The sequence below is a fragment of the Podarcis vaucheri genome (genome assembly GCF_965113315.1).
Source record: "Podarcis vaucheri genome assembly, chromosome: 8".
In the NCBI taxonomy this organism is placed as follows: domain Eukaryota; kingdom Metazoa; phylum Chordata; class Lepidosauria; order Squamata; family Lacertidae; genus Podarcis; species Podarcis vaucheri.
The window spans coordinates 88,492,993-88,520,027 of NC_138766.1; the positions used below are offsets into that span (position 1 = coordinate 88,492,993).

The 27,035-nt window shown below is 42.0% G+C and overlaps 1 protein-coding gene across 13 annotated transcripts in view; it reads right to left on the reverse strand.

Moving 5' to 3' along the window:
• Positions 1-27,035, reverse strand: part of PTK2 (protein tyrosine kinase 2) — a 221,046-nt gene that overhangs the window by 53,269 nt on the left and 140,742 nt on the right. For 7 of the 13 annotated variants that reach the window (XM_082235513.1, XM_082235524.1, XM_082235525.1 and 4 more), the window contains 8 exons: positions 23,055-23,195; positions 22,197-22,274; positions 20,065-20,172; positions 17,737-17,854; positions 16,197-16,227; positions 11,528-11,580; positions 6,304-6,387; positions 4,980-4,997 (listed from right to left, as the gene is read on the reverse strand). In XM_082235513.1, coding sequence (XP_082091639.1) covers positions 4,980-4,997; positions 6,304-6,387; positions 11,528-11,580; positions 16,197-16,227; positions 17,737-17,854; positions 20,065-20,172; positions 22,197-22,274; positions 23,055-23,195 — 631 coding nt within the window. The remainder of the gene's footprint in view (positions 1-4,979; positions 4,998-6,303; positions 6,388-11,527; positions 11,581-16,196; positions 16,228-17,736; positions 17,855-20,064; positions 20,173-22,196; positions 22,275-23,054; positions 23,196-27,035) is intronic. The other 6 variants (XM_082235515.1, XM_082235520.1, XM_082235522.1 and 3 more) reach the window with 2 other exon arrangements.

Genomic DNA, 27,035 nt, shown 5'->3' on the forward strand with positions numbered 1-27,035 from the left:
GTATTTTTATTTTGTGAACTGCCCTGAGATCTACAGATGAAGGGCAGTATACAGATTTAATAAATAATAATTGTGAATTCCATCTGCAAATGAATTTGATGGCTTATATTTGTCTATATTATTCAAAATTTATACAGAAGTAATTCACTGGAAGCTGCTGTTGTTGTTTAGTCGTTTAGTCGTGTCCGACTCTTCGTGACCCCATGGACCAGAGCATGCCAGGCTCTGGGAGCTAAGTAATGTTAATTATAAGAGTGGCACCAGGCCCGTTGCCAGACCAACTGTGTCCTTCCAACCCTGCTGTGTGTGAATCCCTTGCAGACGACTGCAGTGCCTGGAGACAGTCAGGACATGCATCCATAGCAGTGACAAGAGGAGAAATGACCGCTGGGAGGAACGCAGAGAGAAGGAACGCCATGGTACATCTGCAGTAGCACAACCAAACACCCTCATCTGCCCCAGCTGCAACAAAACATGTCTCTCCTATATCATCCTCTACAGCCACAGCAGGTGCTGCAACCTTCCAACAGTCTCCTTCACCCCAGAGGTGCATCCCTCCATTGTCTTCCAAGAGAGACAGATGCTTACAATACTCAGTAGTAGTTCACTGGGAACTAAGAGTGGCAAGTTTGTTTATATAAATCTGCCTTGGGCTTGGATATCTCAGTTGGTTAGAGTGTGGTGCTGATAAAGCCAAGGTTGCAGGTTCAATCCACTAACTGGACAGCTGCATATTCTCTATTGCAGGGGGTTGGAATAGATAATAATAATAATAATAATAAATTTTATTTATATCCCGCCCTCCCCAGCCGAAGCCGGGCTCAGGGCGGCTAACAACACTAAAATAGTGCAACATTATAAAAACATCATAAGAATTAATTAAAATCAAAATTGATGGCAACCATAAACTAAAGTATTGTAAAGATTGCCAAAGGAGGGAGTCAGGCTGTGCCCTAACCAAAGGCCTGGCGGAACAGCTCTGTCTTGCAGGCCCTGCGGAAAGATGTCAAGTCCTGCAGGGCCCTTGTCTCTTGTGACAGAGCGTTCCACCAGGTTGGAGCCGCAGCCGAAAAAGCCCTGGCTCTAGTTGAGGCCAGCCTAACTTCTCTGTGGCCTGGGACCTTCAAGATGTTTTTATTTGAGGACCGTAAGTTCCTCTGTGGGGCATACCAGGAGAGGCGGTCCCGTAGATACGAGGGTCCTAGGCCGTATAGGGCTTTGAAGGTTAAAACCAGCACCTTAAACCTGATCCTGTACTCCACCGGGAGCCAGTGCAGCTGGTATAGCACCGGATGAATGTGACCCCGCAGCGAAGACCCCGTAAGGAGTCTCGCTGCGGCATTCTGCACCCGCTGGAGTTTCTGGGTCAGTCTCAAGGGCAGCCCCACGTAGAACGAGTTACAATAATCCAGTCTGGAGGTGACCGTCGCGTGGATCACAGTGGCTAGGTCAGGGCGAGAGAGGTAAGGGGCCAACTGCTTAGCTTGGCGGAGATGAAAAAATGCCGCCTTTGTTATAGCTGCAATCTGCGCCTCCATGGAGAGGGAGGTATCGTCCCGTCCCAGCCAGAGGACCTCTGGCTTCGAAGGATTTAACTTCAACCGGCTCCCACGTAACCATCCAGCCACAGCTTCCAAGCATCTGATCAGTGTGTCTGGGGCCGAGTCAGGATGGCCATCCATCAACAGATAGAGTTGGGTGTCATCAGCATACTGATGGCAGCCCAGCCCAAAACTCCGGACAAGCTGGGCGAGGGGGCGCATAAAGATGTTAAAAAGCATCGGGGAGAGAATCGCACCCTGAGGCACTCCACACACCAAGGAGTGGCGGGATGATAGTTCCCCCCCAAGCGCCACCCTCTGTCCCCGACCAGAGAGATCATCAAGGTCCATTCCAACTCTACAATTCTATGATTCCTATCATGCCAAATCTATTCCACTCCTGCCAGTGATCTCTTAGACCTCTAGAAAGGAGTGCAAAGCACATTCTTGCGCACTAACTGGAATAAATATCTGAAAGCCTGCACTCTCACCCCAAGCCTCCTCTATGAAGTCAGTATGTTTAGACCACAATTCCCAAAACATCTGCTCATCTGTTCATTATAAACACTGCATCTTCATAAAAAGTTTAAAAACACAATAGGGTACATAAGCCACTGTTCTAAAAACTTGCTGGTGAGAAAGTGCCAATGGTTTTCCCTTGATACTTGTGTGATGAACAATTCTGGACCACCAAACCCTGTCCCTTCTCAACCTCCAAACTCTGGTGACATATCCTGGCCAAGCCTAAGTGCTCCTCTGAAAACTCTTCACCAGTTACTTTTTGAATGAATATACCACCACCACCCCCCAAAAAAACAGTGGTAATATCAATTGTGAATGGAGCAGATTAATTTAAGTGGTTTGGTATCTCTGCACTAAACATGAAAGTGGGATTTTGTCCCTTTCCCCATTACTGGTTTTTTTTTGGGGGGGGCACTGATTTAGATGTATTTTTTCCACTTAAAACTGGTATACTCTGTACCAGAGACCAAAATGCAAGACCCTTCAGGTCTTTTCATCTCATTCTATCTTTTGAGTTCAATCTTCTGATTATTCCAACTTTTAAAACTTGCCTTCAATCTTGGATTTCTGTGCATTTACTATTTATTTCGTCTCCTTTATCTACTCATTCTCCCTCTGCCACCTTGGGTGACTTACTCCTTGTCGCTCCTCCTCCCTGTAGCAACCTTTGACCACACCTTTCTCTATGCTCAGTCCTCCCATTTGTTCAAAGCTTCAGCTCCCTTCACTATCAGTTTTCTGATACTCAGAGATACTGGAAAGCATCTCTCCACCAAATCTCACATCTCAGTGGTAAAAACTGCCCCTCCTTCATCTGATCTGTTCCCAAGTTTTACCACTTCCTTCCTTTCGCTTTGCTGTATCATCTCTCCCCCCCCCCCCAAAAAAAACCCTCTCTGGCTCTCAGCAAACAATTCAAATGCTCACCCATATCCACATTCTCTCAAAAGCATAATTGCTAGAGATTTCCTGTTCTATTCGTCAATTTAGGTACTTTCAGTTCTTGCGGTGTAGTGTGGTGACTAAAACCTTATGACTGGATGTGAAAAACTCAGGCTAAAATTGTTTCCAAGCCATGAAGTTCACTGGGCAGCCTGCAACAACCCAGGTTCTAGCTCAGCTTAACCTTCCTTACATTGTTGATGAGATGATAAACAAATATAACCCCAAGTAACCCCTGAGTTCCTTGGGGAATGGCAGCATGCTAACATGATACATAGAATAAAAATCCACCTTCGCAGTTTCCTGCTTTGCACAGCCCAGCACTTAATCATTAGCTGCTGCTGTCTCTAAATTAAAGTGCAGATAGAAGCAGTTGCAGCTGCCATGGTGTCTACTCAGTAGTATGCCCTGTTCAATTCAATGGGGCTTACTCCCAGGTAAGGGGGGTTAGGACTGCAGATTTATTCACCAATAAGTAGGTTTAGCATAGTGGCAATAGGATGCTATCCTCAAATAGGATTATGGCTGAACACTGCACAACCCTGAACATGTAGCATTTCCCATATAAAAGCATATTTTAAAAGCTATGGGCATATCTTCCCAATAAAGAGAAATAAAGCATGCTTTATATGATTGTTATTATTTTGCTTTCACTTTATTACTCTTACACAGTCTTAGGGGTGGGCTTTTTCTTCACTCTGTGCAGAGGAAAACAATGCAGAAAGGCACACATGGAAAGGACATAGCCAATTCTAGCAGCACATCTCTACAAGCCACCCTGGCAAATGTGGCCACGTGGCTGCTTTTGGCTGGCATCATAATCAAAAGGATGTTTCCCAATCCAGACATTGTGATCCCTTCCTTGCATAGGTGCTGTTCTAGTAAGATGGGGAGCAAGGCAGCCCCAACACTGCTGACCCACTAAAAATAACGATGTGCTCAGCATTTGAAGGATGATTAAGATGGCTATAGTATCTAAAGTAAATGTTAATTTCTCTCTCACACACACTCACTCTGTGTGTGAGAGAGAGGGGGGGGGGAGGCAGAGAGAGAGATAATATAACAGACCATTCCATTTCCCCCTAGTTATTTTACTTTTCTCTTTCACGTATTGGAGAATTCGTATTCACCCCAGGGAGACAAATTACTTGCATTGGAAAGAAAAACATTTAGCTTTCTCTGATATCGCTATTATGCTATAGCAAATATAAGCAATTCTTCATTTCGGAAGGCCTAGGAATTGCAAAGCCTTAACAGTGGCTCAGGGATGTCAGGGAGTAGGCCCTAACACCAGCAGAGGGGGCCAGTTTTAAAGAAGCCGTCTAATGTAAAGAAATGCAGCTCTTCACTGGCTGCTGTTTGAGATATTCTTATTGAACTTGGGGTTGGGAATGGAACTTTTGTTTCTGTTTGGTCATTCCAAACAGATTCTCAGCACCACTCCAGAAGCCACACATAGAGTCCAGCCTGCACTTTGCTCTTGCTTCAGTATTTCAAGTTCAGCGCGTATATTTGGGGTGGGGGGGGAATGGAAATTCTCCTTTTGGAATTAAGCTAGATAAGCAGCTGCACATCTAGTTTCCTGCTTGTCCTCCATAAGTTCCAGTTTAATATCCCTCCCCCAGTTCCAGCTCCAGGCTTGACACTGTGGTGTCAAGACGTGAGGTAGGAAACACTAGAAGTTTCTGAGAAGGGAAGGGAATGTAGATGCAAAACTATCATTTGGAACAGCAGTCACATTTAATGTAAAGCCAACTTCAGCCCTCATTTGAAGGGTTTAAAGACAAACAAACAACTTATATAGCACTTTGTTCTGTGTGACACTGTGGAGTAGGAAGACATAAAAGCCAGCCTTAGGGCTACTTTGATTATTTTTTAAAATGACATTAGCAGTAGATCAGCGTAAGGGGCTGTAAAACTGCATGTTAGTGACAGACAGACTGAAATAGGTATAGATATATAACCACATATTACCGTCCCCACTAATTTCATCTGTTGATCCGGGTGGCATGCAAAGAGAGAGAGAGAGAAATGCAGGGAAGGGGAGGGACAAAAGGGGAAAGAAATGGGAAGATATAGTATTAAAATCACAGGAAAGTCAAACAGAATAGCAAAATCATATGCAGTCATCTTACATGCCTAGCTCAAAAGAGATCTGATAAAGGAAGAGGAAATTAAGGGAGCTCACTGGAATCCAGTGGTCTAATTCCTCACAGCATAGGACAAAATGCAAGCAAACAACACGGTGGTACAAATTTCAAGTACATTTTTGGGGAAAGGAAACTTAAGCGGCTGTGCTTCATTACCAGTGGCATCCATCTGCTACGGGACAAGAAAGCAGAATAAAAAGGAATAAGTTGGCCCAAGGGGCAAACCGGCCTGATGCGTATGAAAACTTTCTCCTGTAATTTAGACTATTATTTAATGCTTGTACGAATTTGTTCTTGCAAAATCATGTGATGCCACAATATGAAACTACTAAATACAATCCACGTTCAGAATTTTAGTACTAATTACAGAAACAGATTGCTAACCAATCAGCTCAAAAGATAATGTGCTGCAAACACCTGCTCATTAGAGGCACGGTGAAAGTTTGCCTCTCTTCATCCCTAACTCCCCACCAAAGCCCCATCTGTCAAGGACCAACACCCAGGGCTCAGGCACACTCTACGTCCTCCTGGGCCGGGGCTAAAAGTACTCCTAGACTGGTGCAAGTCTTCCCCTCTCAGCCATGCTTTTTTGGTTCTCTTCCTTGAGCAAATTTCTTGCATTTGAGGAAACTGGAGCCTCCCCCTGTCCAGCATGCTAACATGAAGGCAAATACCTGTCCCACAGTAAGAATCCTACAGTAGCAATGCCTGCACATGCCTTTAGATCTATCTATGCAAAGCATTACCACAATCACTTACTAACCTAAGTGACCTCAATACACTTTAATAGCTACTAATTTCTATGACATTAAACTGCATGCTGTACCAGGGGTCCAAGAATATGCTGGCCCAAGTGGACCACTGAGTAAAAGATTTCCAGAGCTTCTTCACTTGCATTGCCCAATTGTTTTGCTTACATAGTGTACCACATCGGTACAAAGGCAGCAGCATCTACACTTGTTAAAAATATTTCCTGCGAGGTGTGTATGTGTGTGTTGGGAAATGCTCTAAAATTTCAGCAGGATTATTCTTGGAACTCTGCTTCACAATTTTACTCCAACCTCAGGTGAACAAAACTGCAACAGAGTTAGTATTGTTCAGCTTTCGGGTTAGTCAGGAAGCCTAAAGGCAGAGCAGTGCAGTAGTACCCTTAGGTGGTGACTCATGGGAACAGAAGACGAAAGGGAGAAAGTGCCTGGCTTTCTTTGCTTTATGTTGACAGTGATTGACTCCTTTACCAAGAAGCGGAAAATAAAAAGAAAGAAAAATTATTTGGACACAACGGAAGATTGACGTATCAGCACATCTGCAAGGAATGAACACCAGAATGCAAAAGTTAAATGTTACATTTTTATCCTTTCAAGGGATAGTCAACTACATGAAATATGTCTTTCCTTCCTTTCAATGGGTATTATTACAGAAATGAATATTTTACTTCTACTTTGCTTTTTGAAAAGGGGTTTATCAAACAGGGGCTGTTAAAAGCTCAACATCTGCAAGCTCTTGTTTACAGCAATGAGCAGAACACGTCGTTTTGGTGTATGAACTGGCATAGATTACAAAATTGACAATTACTAACAAATCTGGATATTCACATGACTGTGTGTATGAACATAGACACAATAACAACAAATGCAAATCCAGTTACAGATAGGTAGCCGTGTTGGTCTGCCATAGTCAAAATAAAAAAATTCCTTCCAGTAGCACCTTAACTCATTACCAAACTTAAAACCATGGAGAGACCTGGTTTGAACAAAGACATTGGATTCTTATCTCATTATACATGACTAAGCCATTTTTCACCTTCTCACCCCTTGCCTTTTCCTGTAACACCTATTGCAGTCGTTAAGAGTCGTCAACAGGCTCATCTCAGCTATCTGCCAATCTCCCATTCCCACCACCCTTCTGAGTAATACCCCTCCCCACCTTCACACTATATAGAAGGATCTGGCAACTTCTGTTTCAGTGTATCTGAAGAAGTGTGCATGCACACGAAAGCTCATACCAAGAACTAACTTAGTTGGTCTTTAAGGTGCTACTGGAAGGAATTTTTTTATTTTAACAAATGCAAATGTTTCACTCATCATTAAGTAAAAGATAAGGAGTGAGAGTATTTTCTTTTGCCCTAAAGAGGCAAAAACATCTTTCTGTAAGACCTATCTTCAGCTCCTGGGGTCTTTCTTCACCTCCAGCTTCTTATCCCTGGCCTTTATATAATAAAAACCATAAGCTTATGCTGGTGCGTACCACAAGGAGATCTGCCAAATTCTTTTGGATTCACAAAAGTGGAGGATTGGACACTGATAATACAGAAATGGAAGGTGCGTAGGAAACATCTGAAAAAGTAGCAGTCCAGCAGACCAGTCAGACACATGCTTCCATTTCTCCTTCTAAACTCTGACAAATTATGTATGGGAAAGGGTATGAGGAAAGGCTCTAGTGTATTTAAGTGTAAGCCTAATGCCGTAGAACAGGGGCCACCACCCCCAACCCCCCGTTTCCATGATCACCAGTGTGGTGGCCTCCCACTTGGTGGAATGCCTTCCTCTCTGAGATATCTGGCCTTGCCACTATATATATTTTGATGTCAAGACAAGACAGGCATTCTTGCACAAGCCTTTTGAGGTGGAATATCTTATATGGTTTAACTGTATCGATCTCCATGCAACCCACCTTGGAACCTGTTCTTTGTACTTTGCTCTGCTTCCTGAACTCTGTTTAGCAGCATCACTCTTTCTGATTGAGACAACCAAGAATCACAGGGTCCTCGCCAGCTCACAGTACAAAAATTGCAGTGGGCTATCAAAAAATCATGTGGGTGCTTTGCTCTCTTAGCTATCACAAGTAGACAGACCGAGCATGTTTCAAGCATGGTCAGCAGGAAAAAAAATCGTAAATCTCCAGAAACAGATGGCAGCTCAACGTTTGCTTATCCTTCTTAAATCACTTCTAAGGACTGTGTGGTACTGAAGATGCAAAACATTTTTCCCTATTCAGGGATACTAATATTCCCAACAGCAACGTGCATTTTTCTTTCAGTTCATTCAATGCCACACAGGACCTGATTACCAAGCTATGCTCTTTAAAACCAGGTAGCTGACCATGCATTCCTTGGGCTTTCCTCTTGTTGCAAAAGGATAGTCGTGGGACTGTATAATATATATGGTTTGCACAAGTGTCTTAAAACAAAGGCATCTGAGCAACTTGAATACACTAAAGGAGTAAGGCAATGGTTTATTTACGGAAAGATTTATAAACTGCCATTCAGGACAATTGCCCTCATATGTAATTTCACAATAAATATAATAAGTTAAAATAGAAGATGCTAAGCCAAATAATGGTTCTGCTCTATCCAAAGCAGCTCAACACACTTTACTCATCACTAAGGAGATGGGGGAATGGCAGGGAGCAACTTGATTAACATGTGCCACTGTCTCCCTGTATAAGTGAATTTGGAGCATAGTGCTGCTTCTGAATAAATGGCAGAAACCAGAAACAGAATTCTAGTATTGGATTATTATTTTTTCATCTAGATGCTTGGCATGTAGACCCGCACTGCTTCAGTGACAGATTTAGACATTCTACTCAACTCCACTGTAGAAGTACTCTAAAAAGGGGGTGGAAAGGGGCAAGAACATTTTGCTCTGTGATGTGATTAATTTATTTACGTCTTCATGTGTTGAGTACCACACGCTATAAGGCTGTGACTTACAGATAATACTGAGTGAACGCACATAGCATTTCAAGGTCAATCGGTAAACACCATGTGGAAACCAGGGCAATTCTGTGCATGCACTTCCCCGTGAAACAGTCACACTGCCCATTATTCAGTGATACTTTTGTTTGGTGACCTTGTTCTTTAAATGGCTGGCAGGTTTTGCAGAACTTCTAGAACACTTAGATTCATGCAAGATAAAGAAGAGCAATGCTGATAAAATCAAAGAGTATCATTCTGATTTTGTGTTTCTTGGTTTTGATGGGAAAAGTGAGGCTTATAAAACCCTGCCTCGCTTTAAGTCTCTAGGCTACAAGTCACTTTAAATATCAAATGACAGCTCTCATTCTGCAGTTTGGGATGGCATCACCACAGCTGGTTTTGCACATTAGACTTTGTGCTGTTAAAACTCTGCTAAGCTAGATAAGCCAACATTAATTGTGCATTGTGTGCATCTGTTGCTTTCATTGTTCAGGGTCATTCAGACATATTCATTGGGAAAGTGTGCCTCTTTTATGTGATTGCATGAAACACAACTTCCTTTGAAGCTAGTTGGTACATTTCGAGAAAAACCCAAAGAGACTATCTCCCCCTGAAAAATACTATGCCCAAACTACCATATAATTTTCACACTAACGATCTGTTCCTGAGGAATGAATTCAACATGACAACAGCCCATGCCAAAACCTGAAGGAACTATACTATGACTTGAAATTATTTTGTGCAAATAATGGTTAGTAGTAACAAAATCTGTATGAATAACCATTTGGACTGTATGAGTCATTAGAGCTGTTCCAACATTTCTACACAAACTGGGCTTTAATGGTTCATAACAAAGTGTTTAGAAACTGCAGCCCAACGGCTGAATTGTTAAGGATTTAAAAGTTATCCTTCTGTGTTTTGGCCTGTACTCCTTAGACTTTGCTACATTTAAGAATGCATCCAAGCTACTCTAGTGAAGTGGTGATGGATTTCCCAGTTGGCTCTCCATTGTTGTAATAAGAGTTCTCTGTTTAAACAAGAAACTGGCCAGTAGTTTCTTCAAGAATCAAGTGTAATTAAATCCAGCTGTACAAGCCAATAAAAAGGTTGATGTGAAAAGCAGACTGACCAAAAAGAACAAAAAAGAGCCAGAACAGAAAAAAGCATAATCCTGCATGCACAATCTCATGTCTAGATAATGGTACATAGAGCAATCAAACTTATAGACTTCAGTTTGATGTGCATGTTGACACTATCCACCCAACTTCTCCATGTTACACAAACCATTATTCATGAACATGTTGCATCTACAGATTTAATGTTTTTAAAGACTTGAGACCAACTTTGATGCTAACTTATGAAATGGGACCTTTTAATTTCTCAGCATAGATGGAACAAATTCTCTCTCCTGATCCCTGTGTTTCCTTCCCTTCTCCTCTCAAAACAACAAGTAAACCAAGGGGTGGCTAATCTGGTTTGGCCTCCGGGCTGCACTTGCCCTTGGTCAACTCCTCCCCTACTCCTTGCGGCACTTGGGGCAACAAGCCACAAGACTTGGCTTGTTGTGTTATCTGAACCCAGGCTCATGTTTCTCTCTAAACAAACCACAAGGAGTAGCCAAGGCCTGTTCTTGGCTTACTGCTCCTGGTTTGTTTGGGGAGAGAAGTAGGGGAGGACTGTTCATGTTCAACTATGGTCTTCTTTTGTTATTTCCACAGCAATTTTAGCATGTACAATGCTTTTTGGTTACAATTATTCTCTTATAGTAGCCACATAGTGATTAACATTCTATACACAGAGATTGAAGCAAATATGTGCAAACTGACAAAAGCAATAGAATAATAAATAAGGATAAAACTCATTATCACCCGCGCCTATTTGTCAAACCTATTTCCAAGTGTTGCAACCTGTCCAGAGTCTCCATGTAAATCCATTGAATTCTAGGATTTTAACCCAGGTCTAAATACAACACATTTCCTACTGAACTACAGCATCGGCCGAACAGTCCTAAGTTCTCCAGCCTCTAAATCTTCCGCTCTCAGCAAGGATCACTACTTTATGTTTTGGTTTGAAAAGAATCCCAGAGTGATCCTAGTATTTGGAAACTCTATGCAAACAAGGGAATTGCAGCAGATTAAAATGGAGCACTTTATTAAGCCAGTAATTCACAGCCATATCAAGTTCTGTTGCTGATAACTAAATCCGTGTAGATACAGAGCACATGCACACATTTTATTAAAGGCAATGATATAATATATTGCAGTTTTCACTGAGTTGTATATTCCCCTGCTATGATAGTCCTTGCATACGTGAATCATGAAGGGCAGGGGTAGCCAACAGGATGCCTTCCAAGTCAGGGGCTGGTCAGGGATAAAGGAAGTTGTAGTTCAACAGTAACTGGGGGGCACCAAGTTGGCTACCCCTGGTTGAAAAGTAACCTGCACATAAGCAATTCAATTATGTACTGTAATCGCTTTTCATCTAAGCTTCATATAAGGAGATGCCTTTGTTAAACAAAAACAACAACAAAAAGCAGCATATCCTCCCCCTCCCAGCCTTCAATGATATTTTGTGAGGAAGTAAGCAAAGGCTTTAAAATATTTAGCAGCAGAGAAGTATATATAAAATTACCGAAATAAAACTGTCTTCATAAGCAAAGTTACTGCAGAGCCTACCTGATACAGAGACTGTATGCGACCGTATTCCTTGCTTCTCGTTGTTGGCCAGCCTGTAACACAAGAGTTCAAATCTGTGAATGCTGCACATTGTAGCTCAAGAGAATTCATTCTAACAGGGCACCTCCTGCAATTAGGAGGGCCAACCCATTTTCTACAGTGAAAAGTTTTGGAGGAGCAGAAAGTTGTCTCTACCATTATGAATCCACGGGGGGGGGGGAGTAGGGGGAATGCTAAGAGGAGCCAATTTTAAACTTGACTCATCTTGACCAAGTCAGAAGAGAATAGCTTTGTAAAGAAAGTGGGTTAACAAGCAAGAGTTTAATTTTGAATTGCTTCTAATCCTCATTTAGTGTTACCCCGATTCAACACTGCATCTACTTCTTATTTCTGAAAGAGGGCTATGTTGTCTCTTTATTACACGTCTTATTATCTCTCCTGTTAAGTATGTAGGGCATATCCTTCTTAAATATTATTTCATCCCTGGGGGGAAAAACTTAGTAGGCTTAGTGCAGCTAAGAATTTATCCATTATCAATCTATTAACTTCAGTGGTGGTTGTACATCAAGAGAGTTTGAATCATGAAACAGTATGAACAATTCATAAACAGATTAAGTCTGCAATCTTTACATTTACTTGCACGTAAGTCCCACTGAACTCAGTAAGACATATCTGAGTAAACATGAGCAACAATGAACTACAAAACTGTGACCACCAGTCTACAGTAAAGTAACATACACTATGCTAAAAATGACTGTTTTATGACATAAAAACATATAACTGCATAAATAAAATACGAAGCTCAGCAAAAGGAAGCCTCTTTAGATTTAGCATGCTGTGTAAAGGGAGTGTGGAGTTACAAGTGGCCTCACAGCATTTTGTGTGTGAGCTGCCAGAGGGAGGTGAGGGGCTCCTACATTCACGGCAAGTGAAGTTAAAATATTCATTCTTTGGAGACCAGGAAAAACCCAGAAAAGTTCTCCAAACAGAACAGGATTTTATTAAAATTTTAGTAATAACTACTTATACTGAAGCCTACCAGAATCTTTCAGTGGCTGATTGACCTGGTCTAGCTTGTGTAAAGAGGAGCATATTGAGTCCTAAGTAAAATCTGGGTGGGGACAGCTTCAGATTATGGTATGCTACAACCGCTAAGAAAACATGGAGTGGACTTTGAACATGAGAGACCCCTCCTTATGCATAGCCTGCTGATTGAGGAACACACATTAATACAGTGGTGCCTCGCAAGACGAAATTAATTCGTTCCGCAAGTCTCTTCGTCTTGCGGTTTTTTCGTCTTGCGATGCACGGTTTCCCATAGGAATGCATTGAAAATCAATTAATGCGTTCCTAGGGAAACCGCCTTCAGACCAGGTCCGGGGACAGTCTGTCCCTGGACCTCTTCTGAAGGCTGGGGGGGGGGACAAGGGCTTTTCTTCCCACCCCCAGCATTTTAAAAAACCCTGGGACAGCGGAGGACTTCTCCGCTGTCCGGGCAATCTTAAAATGCTGGCGGGCGGAATTTTAAAATCGCCCCGGGACAGCGGAGGACTTCTCCGCTGTCCGGGGCGATTTAAAAGTCCCTGGGAAGGCAGGCAGGGGGGACAAAGACTTTTGCCCCCCGCCAGCCTTCAGAAGGTGTTCCCGCCCCCCGCACCACTTCGGAGCACCGTTCCGAAGCGGGGCGGTGGGGGAAGGTGTTCCCGCCGCCCCCGCCCCACTTCGGAGCACCGTTCTGAAGCGGGGCGGTGGGGGAAGGTGTTCCCGCCCCCCCGCCCCGCTTCGGAGCACCGGGAGAAGCGATCTCCCCGCAGCCCCTTGCTTCAAAAGAGGTCCGGGGGCAGCGGGAAGCGCTTCCCGCTGCCCCCGGACCTCTTTTGAAGCAAAGGGCAGTGGGGAGAAGCGATCTCCCCGCCGCCCCTTGCTTCAAAAGAGAAGATCCGCTGTCCCCGGGGCAAGCTTCGTTTTGCGAAGCAAGCCCATAGGGAAATTCGTCTTGCGAGGCAACTCGAAAACGAAAAAACCTTTCGTTTTGCGAGTTTTTCGTCTCGCGAGGCGTTCGTCTTGCGGGGTACCACTGTACTTAAATGTTTTCTTTCCACTGGAGAACTGGCTGAGCATGTTGCTGGTCAAGAGAACTAAATTCTTTCCCAGCCTCTAGAAAGCCCAAATACAGAAGGGAAAGAACACCATAGTCATCACCTTTTGTTACACAAGTCCACCCAGAGAACTTTGCTTAGGATCCCTTCAGTCTGAAATCACCAAAAAAAGGAGATGGAGAACCTCAGGCTGAGGAACCAAATGTGGCCCTCTAAAACCCTCTATCTGGCCCTCAGGACTCTCCCCAAGTTCCTCCTAAACCATTCCAATTGCCCCCTATGGCTCACAGGTCATACTTTGCATCTTCTTCAAGTGCTTGTTCCTGCAGGAATGTGCCCTTGAAAATGCTTCTTGTTTGCCTGGATGGAGGACCAAGACAGGCGTGTGAGCATTTGTAGGAACTAGCCTACTGTGCAAAGGTAAACACTACCTTTGTTGCTCCACCCACTTTTGCCTCTGGCCCTGCCCACCACTGGCATGTGGGCCTTGGAAGGCTGCCGGGGAGAGAATGTGTCCCTAGTGCTGGAAAGGTTCGCCCACTTCCTAACAACAACAATAACATTCAGAACTTTGCGGACAATAAAGACTAATGCTCTCAACAGGGTCTTTTTGCCACAGCACTTGCCTTGCAGAAACAACTGCCCTGTGCGATTTGCCTTAGCCCATCTCCACTGACCTTTGGAAAATGCTGTAAAATATTTTCGGTTTAAGCTGTTTTTATACTGTCACTTAACAGGGCTACAGCCACTTGAGATGTATATTAAGCACCTGGGATATATTTCAAAATAGAGCAAGTGCAGCAAAGAGTTAAAGCTGGCAGCCCATTGTGCTCGTGCCTGAGTCACCATTTGGCCATTACTCAACCCTGAAACCAAAAGCCTCAAACAAATGTGCTGAGGATTCAGGCCCTGTTCGAGGGGGTAATGAGCCAAAATAAGGGCTCGCACCCCTGCATGAGGCGTATTTCAGCCATTTGGCTGAAGGTGAAGTTAAGCTCTCTTGCCTATTTAACAACATGCAGTAGTTATAATCTACAAAGGCTAATTGCATTATCATGAATATGCTGCATTTTAGGACCACAAAGAAATGGAGATGACCTATTTTGATTGAAATGAATATACCAAATTGGAACAAAAGGAGGCCTGAAAGGGAAAAAGAAAAAGAAAGAGAAAGGTGGCAATAATAACAGAGCTTTTCGGGGGGGGGGGGGATTTGCATCATTGTTTCTACCAATGTTCTAAATCTATTGCGATATAACTTGCCTGGTGACATCATTATAAATCTGTAGGCACCAAGCAAAAACTTTCTTCTATAACCAGGCCTTGGACCATTAACTATCTGGGATGTTTTTAATGTATTCCTGTGTCATCTTGGTTCTAATATATATATGATGGGATTTTTTGGCTCTCTTTGGTTGTAAGTTAACCTTGGGTTGCCCTGTTACAGATAAAGCAACTAACAAATTTAATGGAAGGAAGGAAGGGATAGAATGAAAGATTTGGATTCTATATTATTTGGGGTTTATTTTTTTACTCTAGTTTACAGAAATAGTGCTTTGTGAATGCACACACATGTACCCAGGTAAAATAAAGCTATCATAATGTGGGGAAGGGGTACACACCAACCCACCAGGATAGCTGCCAGGCTGGAGGGGGGAGGGATTGCAACTTTTAAACCCCACAATCTGAACAGCATTGTATGCATTCATAATATTCTTATTAATTTAATGAAATTTTTCACTTAATGGTTTTTCTATGGAATAAAATATAGTAGAGGAAAGTCTATTGTGTCCTAATGTAGTTCACACACAAAGCTGCCTTCACATGTCACACTATGCACACAGGTCAACAGCCTTCAAACTCCACCTATCAAGGATTGAACCTGGGACCTTCTGCATCAAAGCACTTATTCCATCACTAAGTTATTGCCCAAAGGGATGCGGGTGGCGCTGTGGGTTAAACCACAGAGCCTAGGACTTGCCGATCAGAAGGTTGGCGGTTCGAATCCCCACAACGGGGTGAGCTCCTGTTGCTCGGTCCCTGCTCCTGCCAACCTAGCAGTTCAAAAGCATGCCAGTGCAAGTAGATAAATAGGTACCGCTCTGGCGGGAAGGTAAACGGCGTTTCCGTGCGCTGCTTTGGTTCGCCAGAAGTGGCTTAGTCATGCTGGCCACATGACCCGGAAGCTGTACGCCGGCTCCCTCGGCCAATAAAGCGAGATAAGCGCCACAACCCCAGAGTCGGTCACGACTGGACCTAATGGTCAGGGGTCCCTTTACCTTTTAAGTTATTGCCAGGTATGCGTTTGTGTTTCCTAAAGGCATTTGATTTTAATCCAGCGGCAGTTTGGTCACAAAGAGATATGGAGGCCACAAGAACCCACAATGCCACCTGCCATCCTTATGATGCCACAAGAGTTATCCAGGTGTATTGAGTTACATGGTGAATAAAAATGAATGGAACCAAACAATAGCTGGTTAACTTCATTTAAAGTCTTTAGCTGTACAACCCCCAAATTAATATATGTCACAGTATTATTTAACTTCTGCAAATAAGGTACTAAGACTTACTTTGGTATGGACGGTAAAGCTCTTTCACCTTCTGCATGAAGAGGAAAATAGACAGTCGGTTGTCACATGCTCTTAAGGTATATGCATAAAATATATTTCACAAGTAGGAAAACTGCTAATTAAAGCTAATTCTATCTTCAAATTCTAGGAGGAAGTTTTGCAATATCACATTTTCCCTAATAGCCTTACATAAAGCTTCCAAATGCCCCTCATTTATGCAGTACAAGGATCTTATAATGAATCTCTGGATACCTGTAGAAAGGGGAAATCTTCAGAAAAACACTGACAAACCACTATTGTGTCAGAAGGGTCAAAACTACAGGAAATCTGCTCACTGTTTTCTGAGCAACTGAATTTTTACCCTTTGGGTCAACTTCTAACTATTATTTCACTTTCCCAAGCAATTTTTAGAACATCTTCCAACATACAGGAAGCAAGAGACTAGAAGCTGAAAGTAAAATATTACAAAAATTCAAGTAATCAATGAAAAAGCCCCGAAATCATGGCTGCATTATTCTACACTATTAGTGTTAAGATATCAAAATCAGACTTGAATAATTTCCCTTGCTTAGTAGTGTCTGAAATTTAAATTTGATTATAGATTATCTGTCTACCAGATATGGGGTACTGAAATATAACCAATCAGTACAAAATAAGCTAGACTCTCTGCAGGCAACCTCTTTTGTGCTCAGTGCAACAAGGCAAAAGCCATTCCTGGACCTGGCTACATTTAAACAACTATTTTATTTTTACATTAATATTAATAATCAAAAGTTATTATATATATATTTAAAAAAATAAATTTTAAATTTAGTTTTATGTATTTCTTTTTCGCTGAATAATTCACATTTGCCAAAATAAAATATGTTTCTATGATTCTAACAGGAGTTTTCAAATCTCGTGTTTGACTCTAAAATTTCTTCGAGCATGCAAAAGTTCTTGTAACCAAAAACATCAGAATTGGAGAGATGAAAATTAAAATCCATCATGCTACATAGTGTATCAAGTGAAGTTAGGCATTATGTCTCAGCCTAACCTACTTCACAAGATTGTTGTGAATAATAAAGGGGGGGGAAGAACCATAGGTGCCACCCTGATCTCCATAAAGGAAGAATAGAATAAATAATAAAAACATGTATGACTGAATGCATGAGTGTCTAAAAAGGAAGGCTGTCTTCCTACAGAACATACATGATCCAAACAAAGTATGATGGACCACATAGGGAGAGATAGTTAGATTTGTGTGCAGGCAAGAGATATAAGAGATATTTTACTACTAGTTTAGAATACAAACTAGCTGACAGTTTTGGAATATGACTAAGTTATGGTTTTGCCATCTATAAAATTACTTATATAAGAGTAGCTGTTGGAATTGGCATCTCAGATGCTTGTTAACTTTTTGCTATTAGTTGTATATCCCCTGGCTGCAGAAACCACACGGATTTCCCCTAGTAAACAAGAGAAAAGTTATCCAGGCTAGGATTCCCCCCTCAAACCTGACTAGACATAATACAAGTTATCTACAAAATTTTTATCTCACCTTTCTGAGGTCTGATGATGAAGGATTGTGTAGCACCGTTGACCAGCCGGCAATAGCCATCTATCAAGTCTGCCATGTTCTCTGCAATGGTTAAGGATGGTGCTGTCACTGTCAGAGGCTAGAGAGAAAGAGAGCGAGAAAACAGGGCACCAAACAAAGAGGCATTATTTGCAGACACAAACATTTAGTAGAACAGCTGAGCTGTTATGTCAGAGCAGAGCATGCAACTTAAAAACAGAAAATAGGGGGGAAAGTGAGTAAATGATTAAAAGGTCCCAGTTGTTACACCCTAAAGCCTTTCACATGGGAGCAGCCCCATGGAGGATGTGAACATGAGAGCTGGCACGACCACAATGACAAATGCCACTTTCTAATGCCAGTTCTCATGAATAAAGCCGCACATTTTTTCAGCTGCCAACAAGTCCTATCTCTCTGCTGGAAAACAGTGTATCTCCATGTGGCTGAATCAGCTCATAAGTTGCTTTCTCTGTGTGGCTGTCTTCATGGGTCTCTCCACATGGAGGATTTTCATCTGCATCCTGTATCTTAGAATGTATAAGATTAGGACTATAATTATTTGGATTGAACCCAAAACATACTACGTATCAGCAATATTCATGAGGCAATGGGAGGAGAATTCAGAAACAATTCACCTTTTGATAAGAAAGGCTTTCAATTGACAGCTCCTCACCTTTGGAATGCCATAGGGAGGCCCAGTGCAGTGACTACTTAACTACCTTTTAGGCACCAGGCAAACACATCCCTGTTTTCTCAGAGCTTTTAGCAAAAGGTAGTTTTGCTGTTTTTCTTTAAAAACAAACAAACTTGGAGCAGTTTTGATTTTGCTATCTATTTGAAGAGATGGCTGAAATGATGTTTCACAGTGTTGTCTTAGTTTCTATGCTTTATTGCATTACAGACAACTCCCATTTTGCACATATTCAAAGAACGTGTGACCCAGAAGGGGCAGGAAAAGGGGGCAGAACGAGGGGAGGGCAGGCTATATGTGTGCTGCCATCGTATGTGATAACCTGGAATGCGCGTGCGTACACACACACACACTAGGGTTGTCTGTAATTTACCAATTGTATTTTTATTGTTGTTGCTATTTGTTACCTGTGCTAACATGAATTAATGCTGAAGGTGTGGAATATAAATTGTGTGAAGCAAATAATAAACAAACAGAGGTTAAACTTGATTGGCAATTGTTGTCTGGAATAAAATAACAACTAATAACCAATGAAGTGCATGCAGTTTGGGTTTTAACTAGAAATTGAACGTCTCTTATTTAACCCGAGAATACTTGCTTATCGATTGTGTGCATAGTTCATACAGTTTAAGAAAACTATTAAGCACAAAATATACCACATTTTCACCAAGTATAATTGATGAAGGTTTATGGTACCAACTAAAGAGCTGTTCGCGGGACGCGGGTGGTGCTGTGGGTTAAACCACAGAGCCTAAGACTTGCTGATCAGGTTGGCGGTTCAAATCCCCGCGATGGGGTGAGCCCCCGTTGCCCGGTCCCTGCTCCTGCCAACCTAGCAGTTCGAAAGCACGTCAAAGTGCAAGTAGATAAATAGGTACCGCTCCGGCGGGAAGGGAAACAGCATTTCCGTGCGCTGCTCTAGTTTGCCAGAAGCGGCTTAGTCATGCTGGTCACATGACCCGGAAGCTGTACACCGGCTCCCTCAGCCAATAAAGCGAGATGAGCGCCGCAACCGCAGAGTCAGTCACGACTGGGCCTAATGGTCAGGGGTCCCTTTACCTTTACCTAAAGAGCTGTTCAGTATGCTTCCATGTATCAACAGTTTCAAAAGCAAGCTTCTGCTAGTCACACCTTTTTTTCTGGATTGCACTGTGTGCATTGTGCAGGTTTCTTGGGTAGTAACAACATCTCCCAAAGCAGAGAAATGCACCCATCTTTTATATGACTTAACTGTTCATTTCTGTGTTCTCGCTCTTCTCCACTGTTTTTCTAATTACGTCCAACGTAACAGCTAGGTCTGGGAAGAGTCATTCTCAGGTTCAAAACTCCATACATGGTTTCCCACATTGACCTGTCTAACCACAAATACATAGTGCTCACACACTCCAAAGAGTAGCCGTTTCTGTCAAACACACTATAATAAGGAGCACCCACAGAGGGCAGTAATGGCTTTCCACTGCAACCATCACCACGTGTCTGAGGCAATGATCCAAATTTTTACATTGTCCTGGGACAGACACCCACCTCTGTTCATGAAGTATTGATAAAGTACAATAAGGAATTAGGTCTCATTGCCTGACCATGCCATGCAACAGAAAACTCAACATTAATCCGCCTACCTCTGGTGCTCCAGCAATTTTCATTTGTAGCACTCCTTTCCTGTCCTTATCTTCACTAGTTGAATACTGAATGGTCTGAACTTGATGGAAGTCTGCCAGGTGAGTAAGCTACAGAAAAGTACGGGGGTAAAGTGAAAGCATCAGTAACAGCAAATACTATAGATCACCCGACCATCCTTAAACATTTACCACTATCCTCCTGAAGTTTACCATATTCTGCCAGCTTCCTTTCATTTTTAATAGAGCCTCAGAGCAATGTCACAAGCTCTGCCCAGGGAAAGGGAAGAGAGCAAAGAGATGGCAACTCTTGGCCTAGAGCACTATGCAGCAATGTGAACTATTGGCAGAGAGCCCAAATGGAAACTGACTTGAGATCTCCTATGAGGAGGGTGGAGGGAAGCGTAATCAACACAGCATTTACACTTCTTCAGATACACTGAAACAGAAGTTGCCAGACCCTTCTATATAGTGAGAAGGTGGGGAGGGGTATTACTCAGAAGGGTGGTGGGAATGGGAGATTGGCAGATAGCTGAGATGAGCCTGTTGACGACTCTTAACGACTGTAATAGGTCTTACAGGAAAAGGCAAGGGGTGAGAAGGTGAGAAATGGTTTGGTCATGTATAATGGGATAAGAATCCAATGTCTTTGTTCAGACCAGGTCTCTCCATGGTTTTGAGTTTGGTAATGAGTTGAATTTCAGAAATAGACTGGAAAGAGAAGCTGCTGAATTGCAACTCATTACCAAACTTAAAACCATGGAGAGACCTGGTTTGAACAAAGACATTGGATTATCCCATTATACATGACCAAACCATTTCTCACCTTCTCATCCCTTGCCTTATCCTGTAAGACCTATTACAGTCGTTAAGAGTCGTCAACAGGCTCATCTCAGCTATCTGCCAATCTCCCATTCCCACCACCCTTCTGAGTAATACCCCTCCCCACCTTCTCACTATATAGAAGGGTCTGGCAACTTCTGTTTCAGTGTATCTGAAGAAGTGTGCATGCACACGAAAGCTCATACCAAGAACTAACTTAGTTGGTCTTTAAGGCAGTGTTTCCCAAACGTTTTTGGGCAACGGCACACCTGTTTACCGGGAAAAAATCTCGCGGCACACCACCATTAAAGCCCCGCCCCGTGACATCAGCGCGCAGCGTCACGCCGGGAGGGACGCACAAAAGTGAACGTTTTTTCCCTTCCCCTTGCCGGGGTGGGAGGAGGCAGCAGAGCGAGGGACTGAGGGACGGCGGCAGCTGAGGCGGCGGCGGCTGTTGTGGTGGTGGCGGCGATAGCGGGCGGAGGAGGAGCCGTCGCCGGGAGTTGTTGCTGCTGCTGTTGCTGCTGCTGCCCAGACATGCCGGCCTCCTCCTCCTCCGCTGTCTCGCGCTCCTCCCTTTTGCGCGCGCTGCCCCGCCGCTCGGCACCACCACCGCGGAGCCGCCCCCGGCTCGACGCGGATCCTCGCCGCCCCGCCTCTCGCCGCCCGACTCGCCCGCCTCCCTCCCACGGCACACCAGCCGGTGTCTCACGGCACACTAGTGTGCCGCGGAACACCGGTTGGGAAACACTGCTTTAAGGTGCTACAGGAAGGATTTTTTTTATTTTGACTATGGCAGACCAACACGGCTACCTATCTGTAACTGCAACACAGCATTTGTTTGCTTTGATTTCTGTATGTCAGTTTTCCTGAAATCTAAGAAGCCTGTTTGGGGTTGGTAGTGGTGGTGGTGGGGAACACAATATAATGAAAAGAAAAACCCTAATATTCAATTTAAGCCTACCAAAAATGCAGACGTTATGGTATGAAGAGCGGCAATATATTCTATTTCCAGTCTTCAGGGAAGGATGCTTACGTAGCTAACTCATCAAGTACAAGAAAGAGATGTACAAGGAGAAGCCCAAGACTTGCAGAAGTACAACGTATTTAAGGAGAATCCCTATAAACAGTCCAGTAAGAGCTGAGCACAGAATGGAGACTGACTGTGGTTTGTTTGTTTTTAGGGGATGAAACAGATGGGAGCAGCAGAGTTTTGCCTGAAAATCTAATTTAAGATTAACCTCCACCAAAACATTCATTTACACCTCCTACTCCAAGGCATGTTAATGCAGTTGGTGGATAAGCAGACTTACATTGGAACCCTTGTCTGTAAGGTAGCTGATTCCTTCTTCTGGACCAATGGCCAGCTCGACCGAAATTATCCAGCTTGACTTTTATATTAACAGAGGTGGTGATGATTTGGAAAGAACATCGACAAAAGAAATTGGGTAAATACCATCAAATTTACTACACAACTTCCATCTTTACAGGTTTATCACTGTTTCTTGGCATTATGTAAAATAACTCATTTTTTTTAAAAGCCAGCAGGGGAGAGTTCAATTTTAGACACAGCGGTAATGTGACTCACAGAAACTAGGTGCAGTCTTCAATCCTCGAATTCAAAAATGATTCTTAAAAACGTGTGTAACTGTATTATATGGTTGGTGATTAGCTGGATATAACAAACACAATTACCAAACTCTTGTTCTCCCTTCCCCGCCCCCTAAAAAAACACCATTGTCACCTCTGGCCTGGATTGAACACCTCTGTCCTGGATTGAACATAACAGTGAACCACAATTAACGTATCTGGCAGATAATCCCTTAAACCTTGGTATATTACAACAGAGAATAGAGAAAAACACCAGCAAGAAAAAGCAGCCAAGCCTTGAAATTGATTTGAATTTTTCTGACACTCTTCCGTTACGGTTCTGTACCTTTTGGGTAGTGACAGTTCCATAAGGAGAACGTCCAGGTTCACCCATAACACTAAACCATGGTTAACACTAATGTTCATGCAAGAACAACATGGCTTGGTCAACAAGCAACCTTTAACCATAGCCAATAAATGATAATTAAGCTGCTGGCCATAGTTTAATAAACCGTGACCTGCCTACAAATAACCCTGATTATTTTGTAATATGCCCTAGCACTTGGCTGTAGCATACTTACACCCAGAGCACACTTGAAGCATTCCTTGTCAAATCTGTATACTGGTGAGAGGATCTCGAAGAATTTCAAAATACTTTCTTCTCTATTGAGGTTGGCATACTGTCGAAACGTTTGCTGGATCATTTTCCGTAGGTTTTTGGCCTAGGTAATGAAAGAGATATCACTGTAAGGTCCTGCCGGCAAGAGCGAATATTAAACTGCATCCATCACCACAAGGTTGGAAACATCTGCCCAATAAACTTGGGGGGGGGACAAACATTCACAATTCTGAAGCAGAAAGAAGCTTTGTCAAGCATGAATAATGTACAGCTGTTTACCACCTTGCATCTTATAAAGAAAAACAATGTAACTCTCTTTAACAGGTGCTGTTGCAGAAGAAAGGTTGAAATAAACTTAATTACTCCATAATGTTAAAAGGCAATCTGAGTATTACGATGCACTTGGACCAACTGTCATTTTTTTTTTTCAAATTCTTTTTATTATTCTTTCCATAAAGAAAATGCACATAGATAAAGCAAAACATAGTAAAGAAAAGAAAAAGGAGGAAGAGAAAAAAAAAATTACAAACGGATTAAATAGAAAAAATACACAAGTTTTCTTATTTTCATAGTTCTCCTGTAACTTAGTTGTTTCTTTGAGGACTTCCTTCAACTTAGCCGCGAATCATACAAAATACATAAATAAAGTTACACGTTTCCTCGTTCTTATTGTCGTTGTGTCCGATTTTGTTCTCTATTTTCCTTACACAATAACCATAGTCTGTCACAGTACATCTCTAAATCCCTCTAGCGTTATTTGTCCCTCACTAATAACTTCCAGATAATCAACGTACTTTCCCCAGTCCTTGATGAACACTTGGTCTTTTAAGTATCTGATTTTCCCCGTTAGTTTATCGAGTTCTGCATATTCTGATAATTTAGATCTCCACTCCTCCACCGTTGGGGTTTCCTGCTGTTTCCACCTCTGGGCTATTAAGATCCTTGCAGCCGTGACTGCATAATATACCAATCTACAATCCTCCTTCTTTATCTGTTGTTGCAATATCCCTAGTAGAAAGATTTCTGGTCTCTTTATGAACGTGTACTTTAATATCTTTTTCAATTCTGTGTATACCTTCTCCCAAAATTGTTTTACCTTTCCACACTCCCACCACATGTGGTAGAAGGAACCCTCTGCCTCTTTACACCTCCAACACTTGTTGTTTACCTTATACATTTTAGAAAGTTTCATAGGTGTTAGATGCCACCTATAGAACATCTTCATGACATTTTCTTTTATCGCGGTACACGCTGTAAAATTCAACCCATCACTCCATAATCTTTCCCAATCCTCATATTGTATGCTGTGACCTATGTCTTTTGCCCAGCGAATCATTACTGATTTAATTTCCTCATCCCCTAGATTCCAGTCAAGGAGCATCCTATACGTTTTAGATATATTTTTCACCTTACTGTTTATTATTTCCATTTGGAATTTCGAATCTTTATCTGCGTAGCCTCTTTCTTTGATATCCTTACTAAGCATCTGATTAACCTGCTGGTGGTTAAGCCAATCGTAAACATATTCTTTTATCTGCTCGTAAGGTTTGGTTCTCCATTTCCCATCTACTTTAGTCACTAACTGATTGTATGTTGCCCAGTTTCCTCCCATGTTGGTAGTTTTCCTGCTGATTAGTTCAAGGGGTGATAACCAGTGTGGTGTTTTGGGTTCTAATATATTTTTATATCTTTCCCACACCTCAATTAACGGTCCCCTGAAAATATGATTGCCGAATCCTTTGTGTATTTTCGTTTTATCCTTCCACAGATAGGCGTGCCATCCAAAATGATTATCGAAGCCCTCTAAGTCAAGCAGCTCCGTATTTTCTAATTTGACCCAATCTTTAAGCCAACTTATGCATGCTGCCTCGTAGTATAGCTTCAAATCTGGCAGGGCAAAACCCCCCCTTTCTTTTATGTCCGTTAGTAATTTAAATTGGATTCTGGGTTTTTTGCCCTGCCATATGAATCTCGAGACTGTCCTCTGCCATTCTTTTAGAGTCCTACCCCCTTTTATTATAGGGATAGACTGAAATAGGAACATCAATCTTGATAGAACAGACATCTTGATCATATTCATTCTTCCCCACATTGACAATTTTAGCCGCCCCCATTTTTCTAAATCTTTCTTTATTTCCCTCCACACCGGCTCGTAGTTATTTTTATATAAATCTATATTTTTAGATGTTAGCCAGATGCCAAGGTATTTCACTTTTTTAGCCGTTCCTATCTGCGATTGCTGTTGTATTGTTTCTATTGTCCTTAAATCTACATTTTTACATATCATTTTTGTTTTGGTCTTATTTAGTTTAAACCCAGCCACCTCTCCAAATAGTTCTATTTCTTTCATTATCTCTCCCATTGATGTTAGAGGATCTTCCATCATCACCACTAAGTCATCCGCGAAGGCCTTAGTTTTATATACATTCTGTCCTAATGTCACTCCTTTTATGTTTACATTTTGCCTTATCGAATTTAGGAGGACTTCTAACACTGTTATGAATAATAACGGAGAGAGTGGACATCCTTGTCTTGTTCCCTTCTTTATCTTGATTTCTTCTGTTATTATACCATTTACAATCAATTTAGCCTTCTGATCCGTATATATTGCCCTCATCGCGTTTGAAAAATCACTGCCTACATCCATATATTCTAAGTTTTTAAGCATAAACTTCCAGATCACATTATCAAACGCCTTTTCGGCATCAATAAACATCATTGTAGCTTGTTTGTCAATCCTAATAGACAAGAATTCTAACATATCGATAATATATCTTATATTATCTTTCATCTGTCGTCCTGGCAGAAATCCTGCCTGATCTTTATGGATGACTTCTGCTAGCACATTCTTTAATCTTCTTGCCAGAATTCCTGCAAATATTTTGTAGTCTACATTAAGCAAAGAGATTGGTCTATAATTTTTGACTTGGGTTAAATCCGCATCCTGTTTGGGGAGAAACGTAATATACGCCTCTTTCCAGGTTTCTGGGATTTCTCTTTTCTTTAATATTATGTTCATGATCTTTTTCAGGGGGCCCACCAGGACAGATTTCATTTCTTTATAGTAGCTGGCAGTAAATCCATCGGGACCTGGGGCTTTGCCCCTCTTTAAATCTCTGATTGCCTCTTCTATTTCTTCGTTTTCTATTGGGGTATTCAATCTTTGCTTTCCTTCCCTTGAAATTTTTTGTCCCCCTTTTTCCTTCAAGAATCTTTCTATTTTCCTTTGACCTATCTTCTCTTGATCTTTATACAGATTTCTATAATAATTAATAAACTCACTCCTTATTCCTTTGGGGTCGTTTTTTTCTTCCCCATCTACCATTATTTTATTTATTGTCCCTTGATCTTTCCTTTTTTTAATTTGCCAGGCAAGCCATTTACCTGGTTTATTGGCAAATTCAAAGTTTCTTTGTCTAAGTCTTTTTATATTCCACTCTACTTCTCTATTTATTATTGTAGCAAACTGGGTTTGTAAAATTTTTATTCTCTCTTTTATTTTGGAACAGTTGGGTTTTTGGACTAATTTACGTTCGTTTTCCATTATTTGTCTTAGAATTTCCTCTTTGTTTTTTTCCTTATTTCTGTTTTTGATTGCGTTTTGTTGGATGAAGTACCCTCTTATTACCGCCTTGCCTGCATCCCAAATTATATTTTCCTTTGTTCCTTTGTCACTGTTATCCTCAAAGTACTCTGTTAGTTTTTTCCTTGCCATTTCCACCACCTTTTCATCGTCTAACAGGTAATCTTTTAGTCTCCATCTATAGGGTCTTTTCTCTAAGCTCTCAAGTTCCATCTCTACCGGGTTATGATCTGATATTACCTTCGGTTTTATTTCTATAGTTTTGACTCTTGGACAGAGTTCTTTTGAAATCCAAACTTGATCTAATCGGGAGAAGGACTGATTGGGCTCAGAGTAAAAGGTAAATTGCTTTTCCAGCGG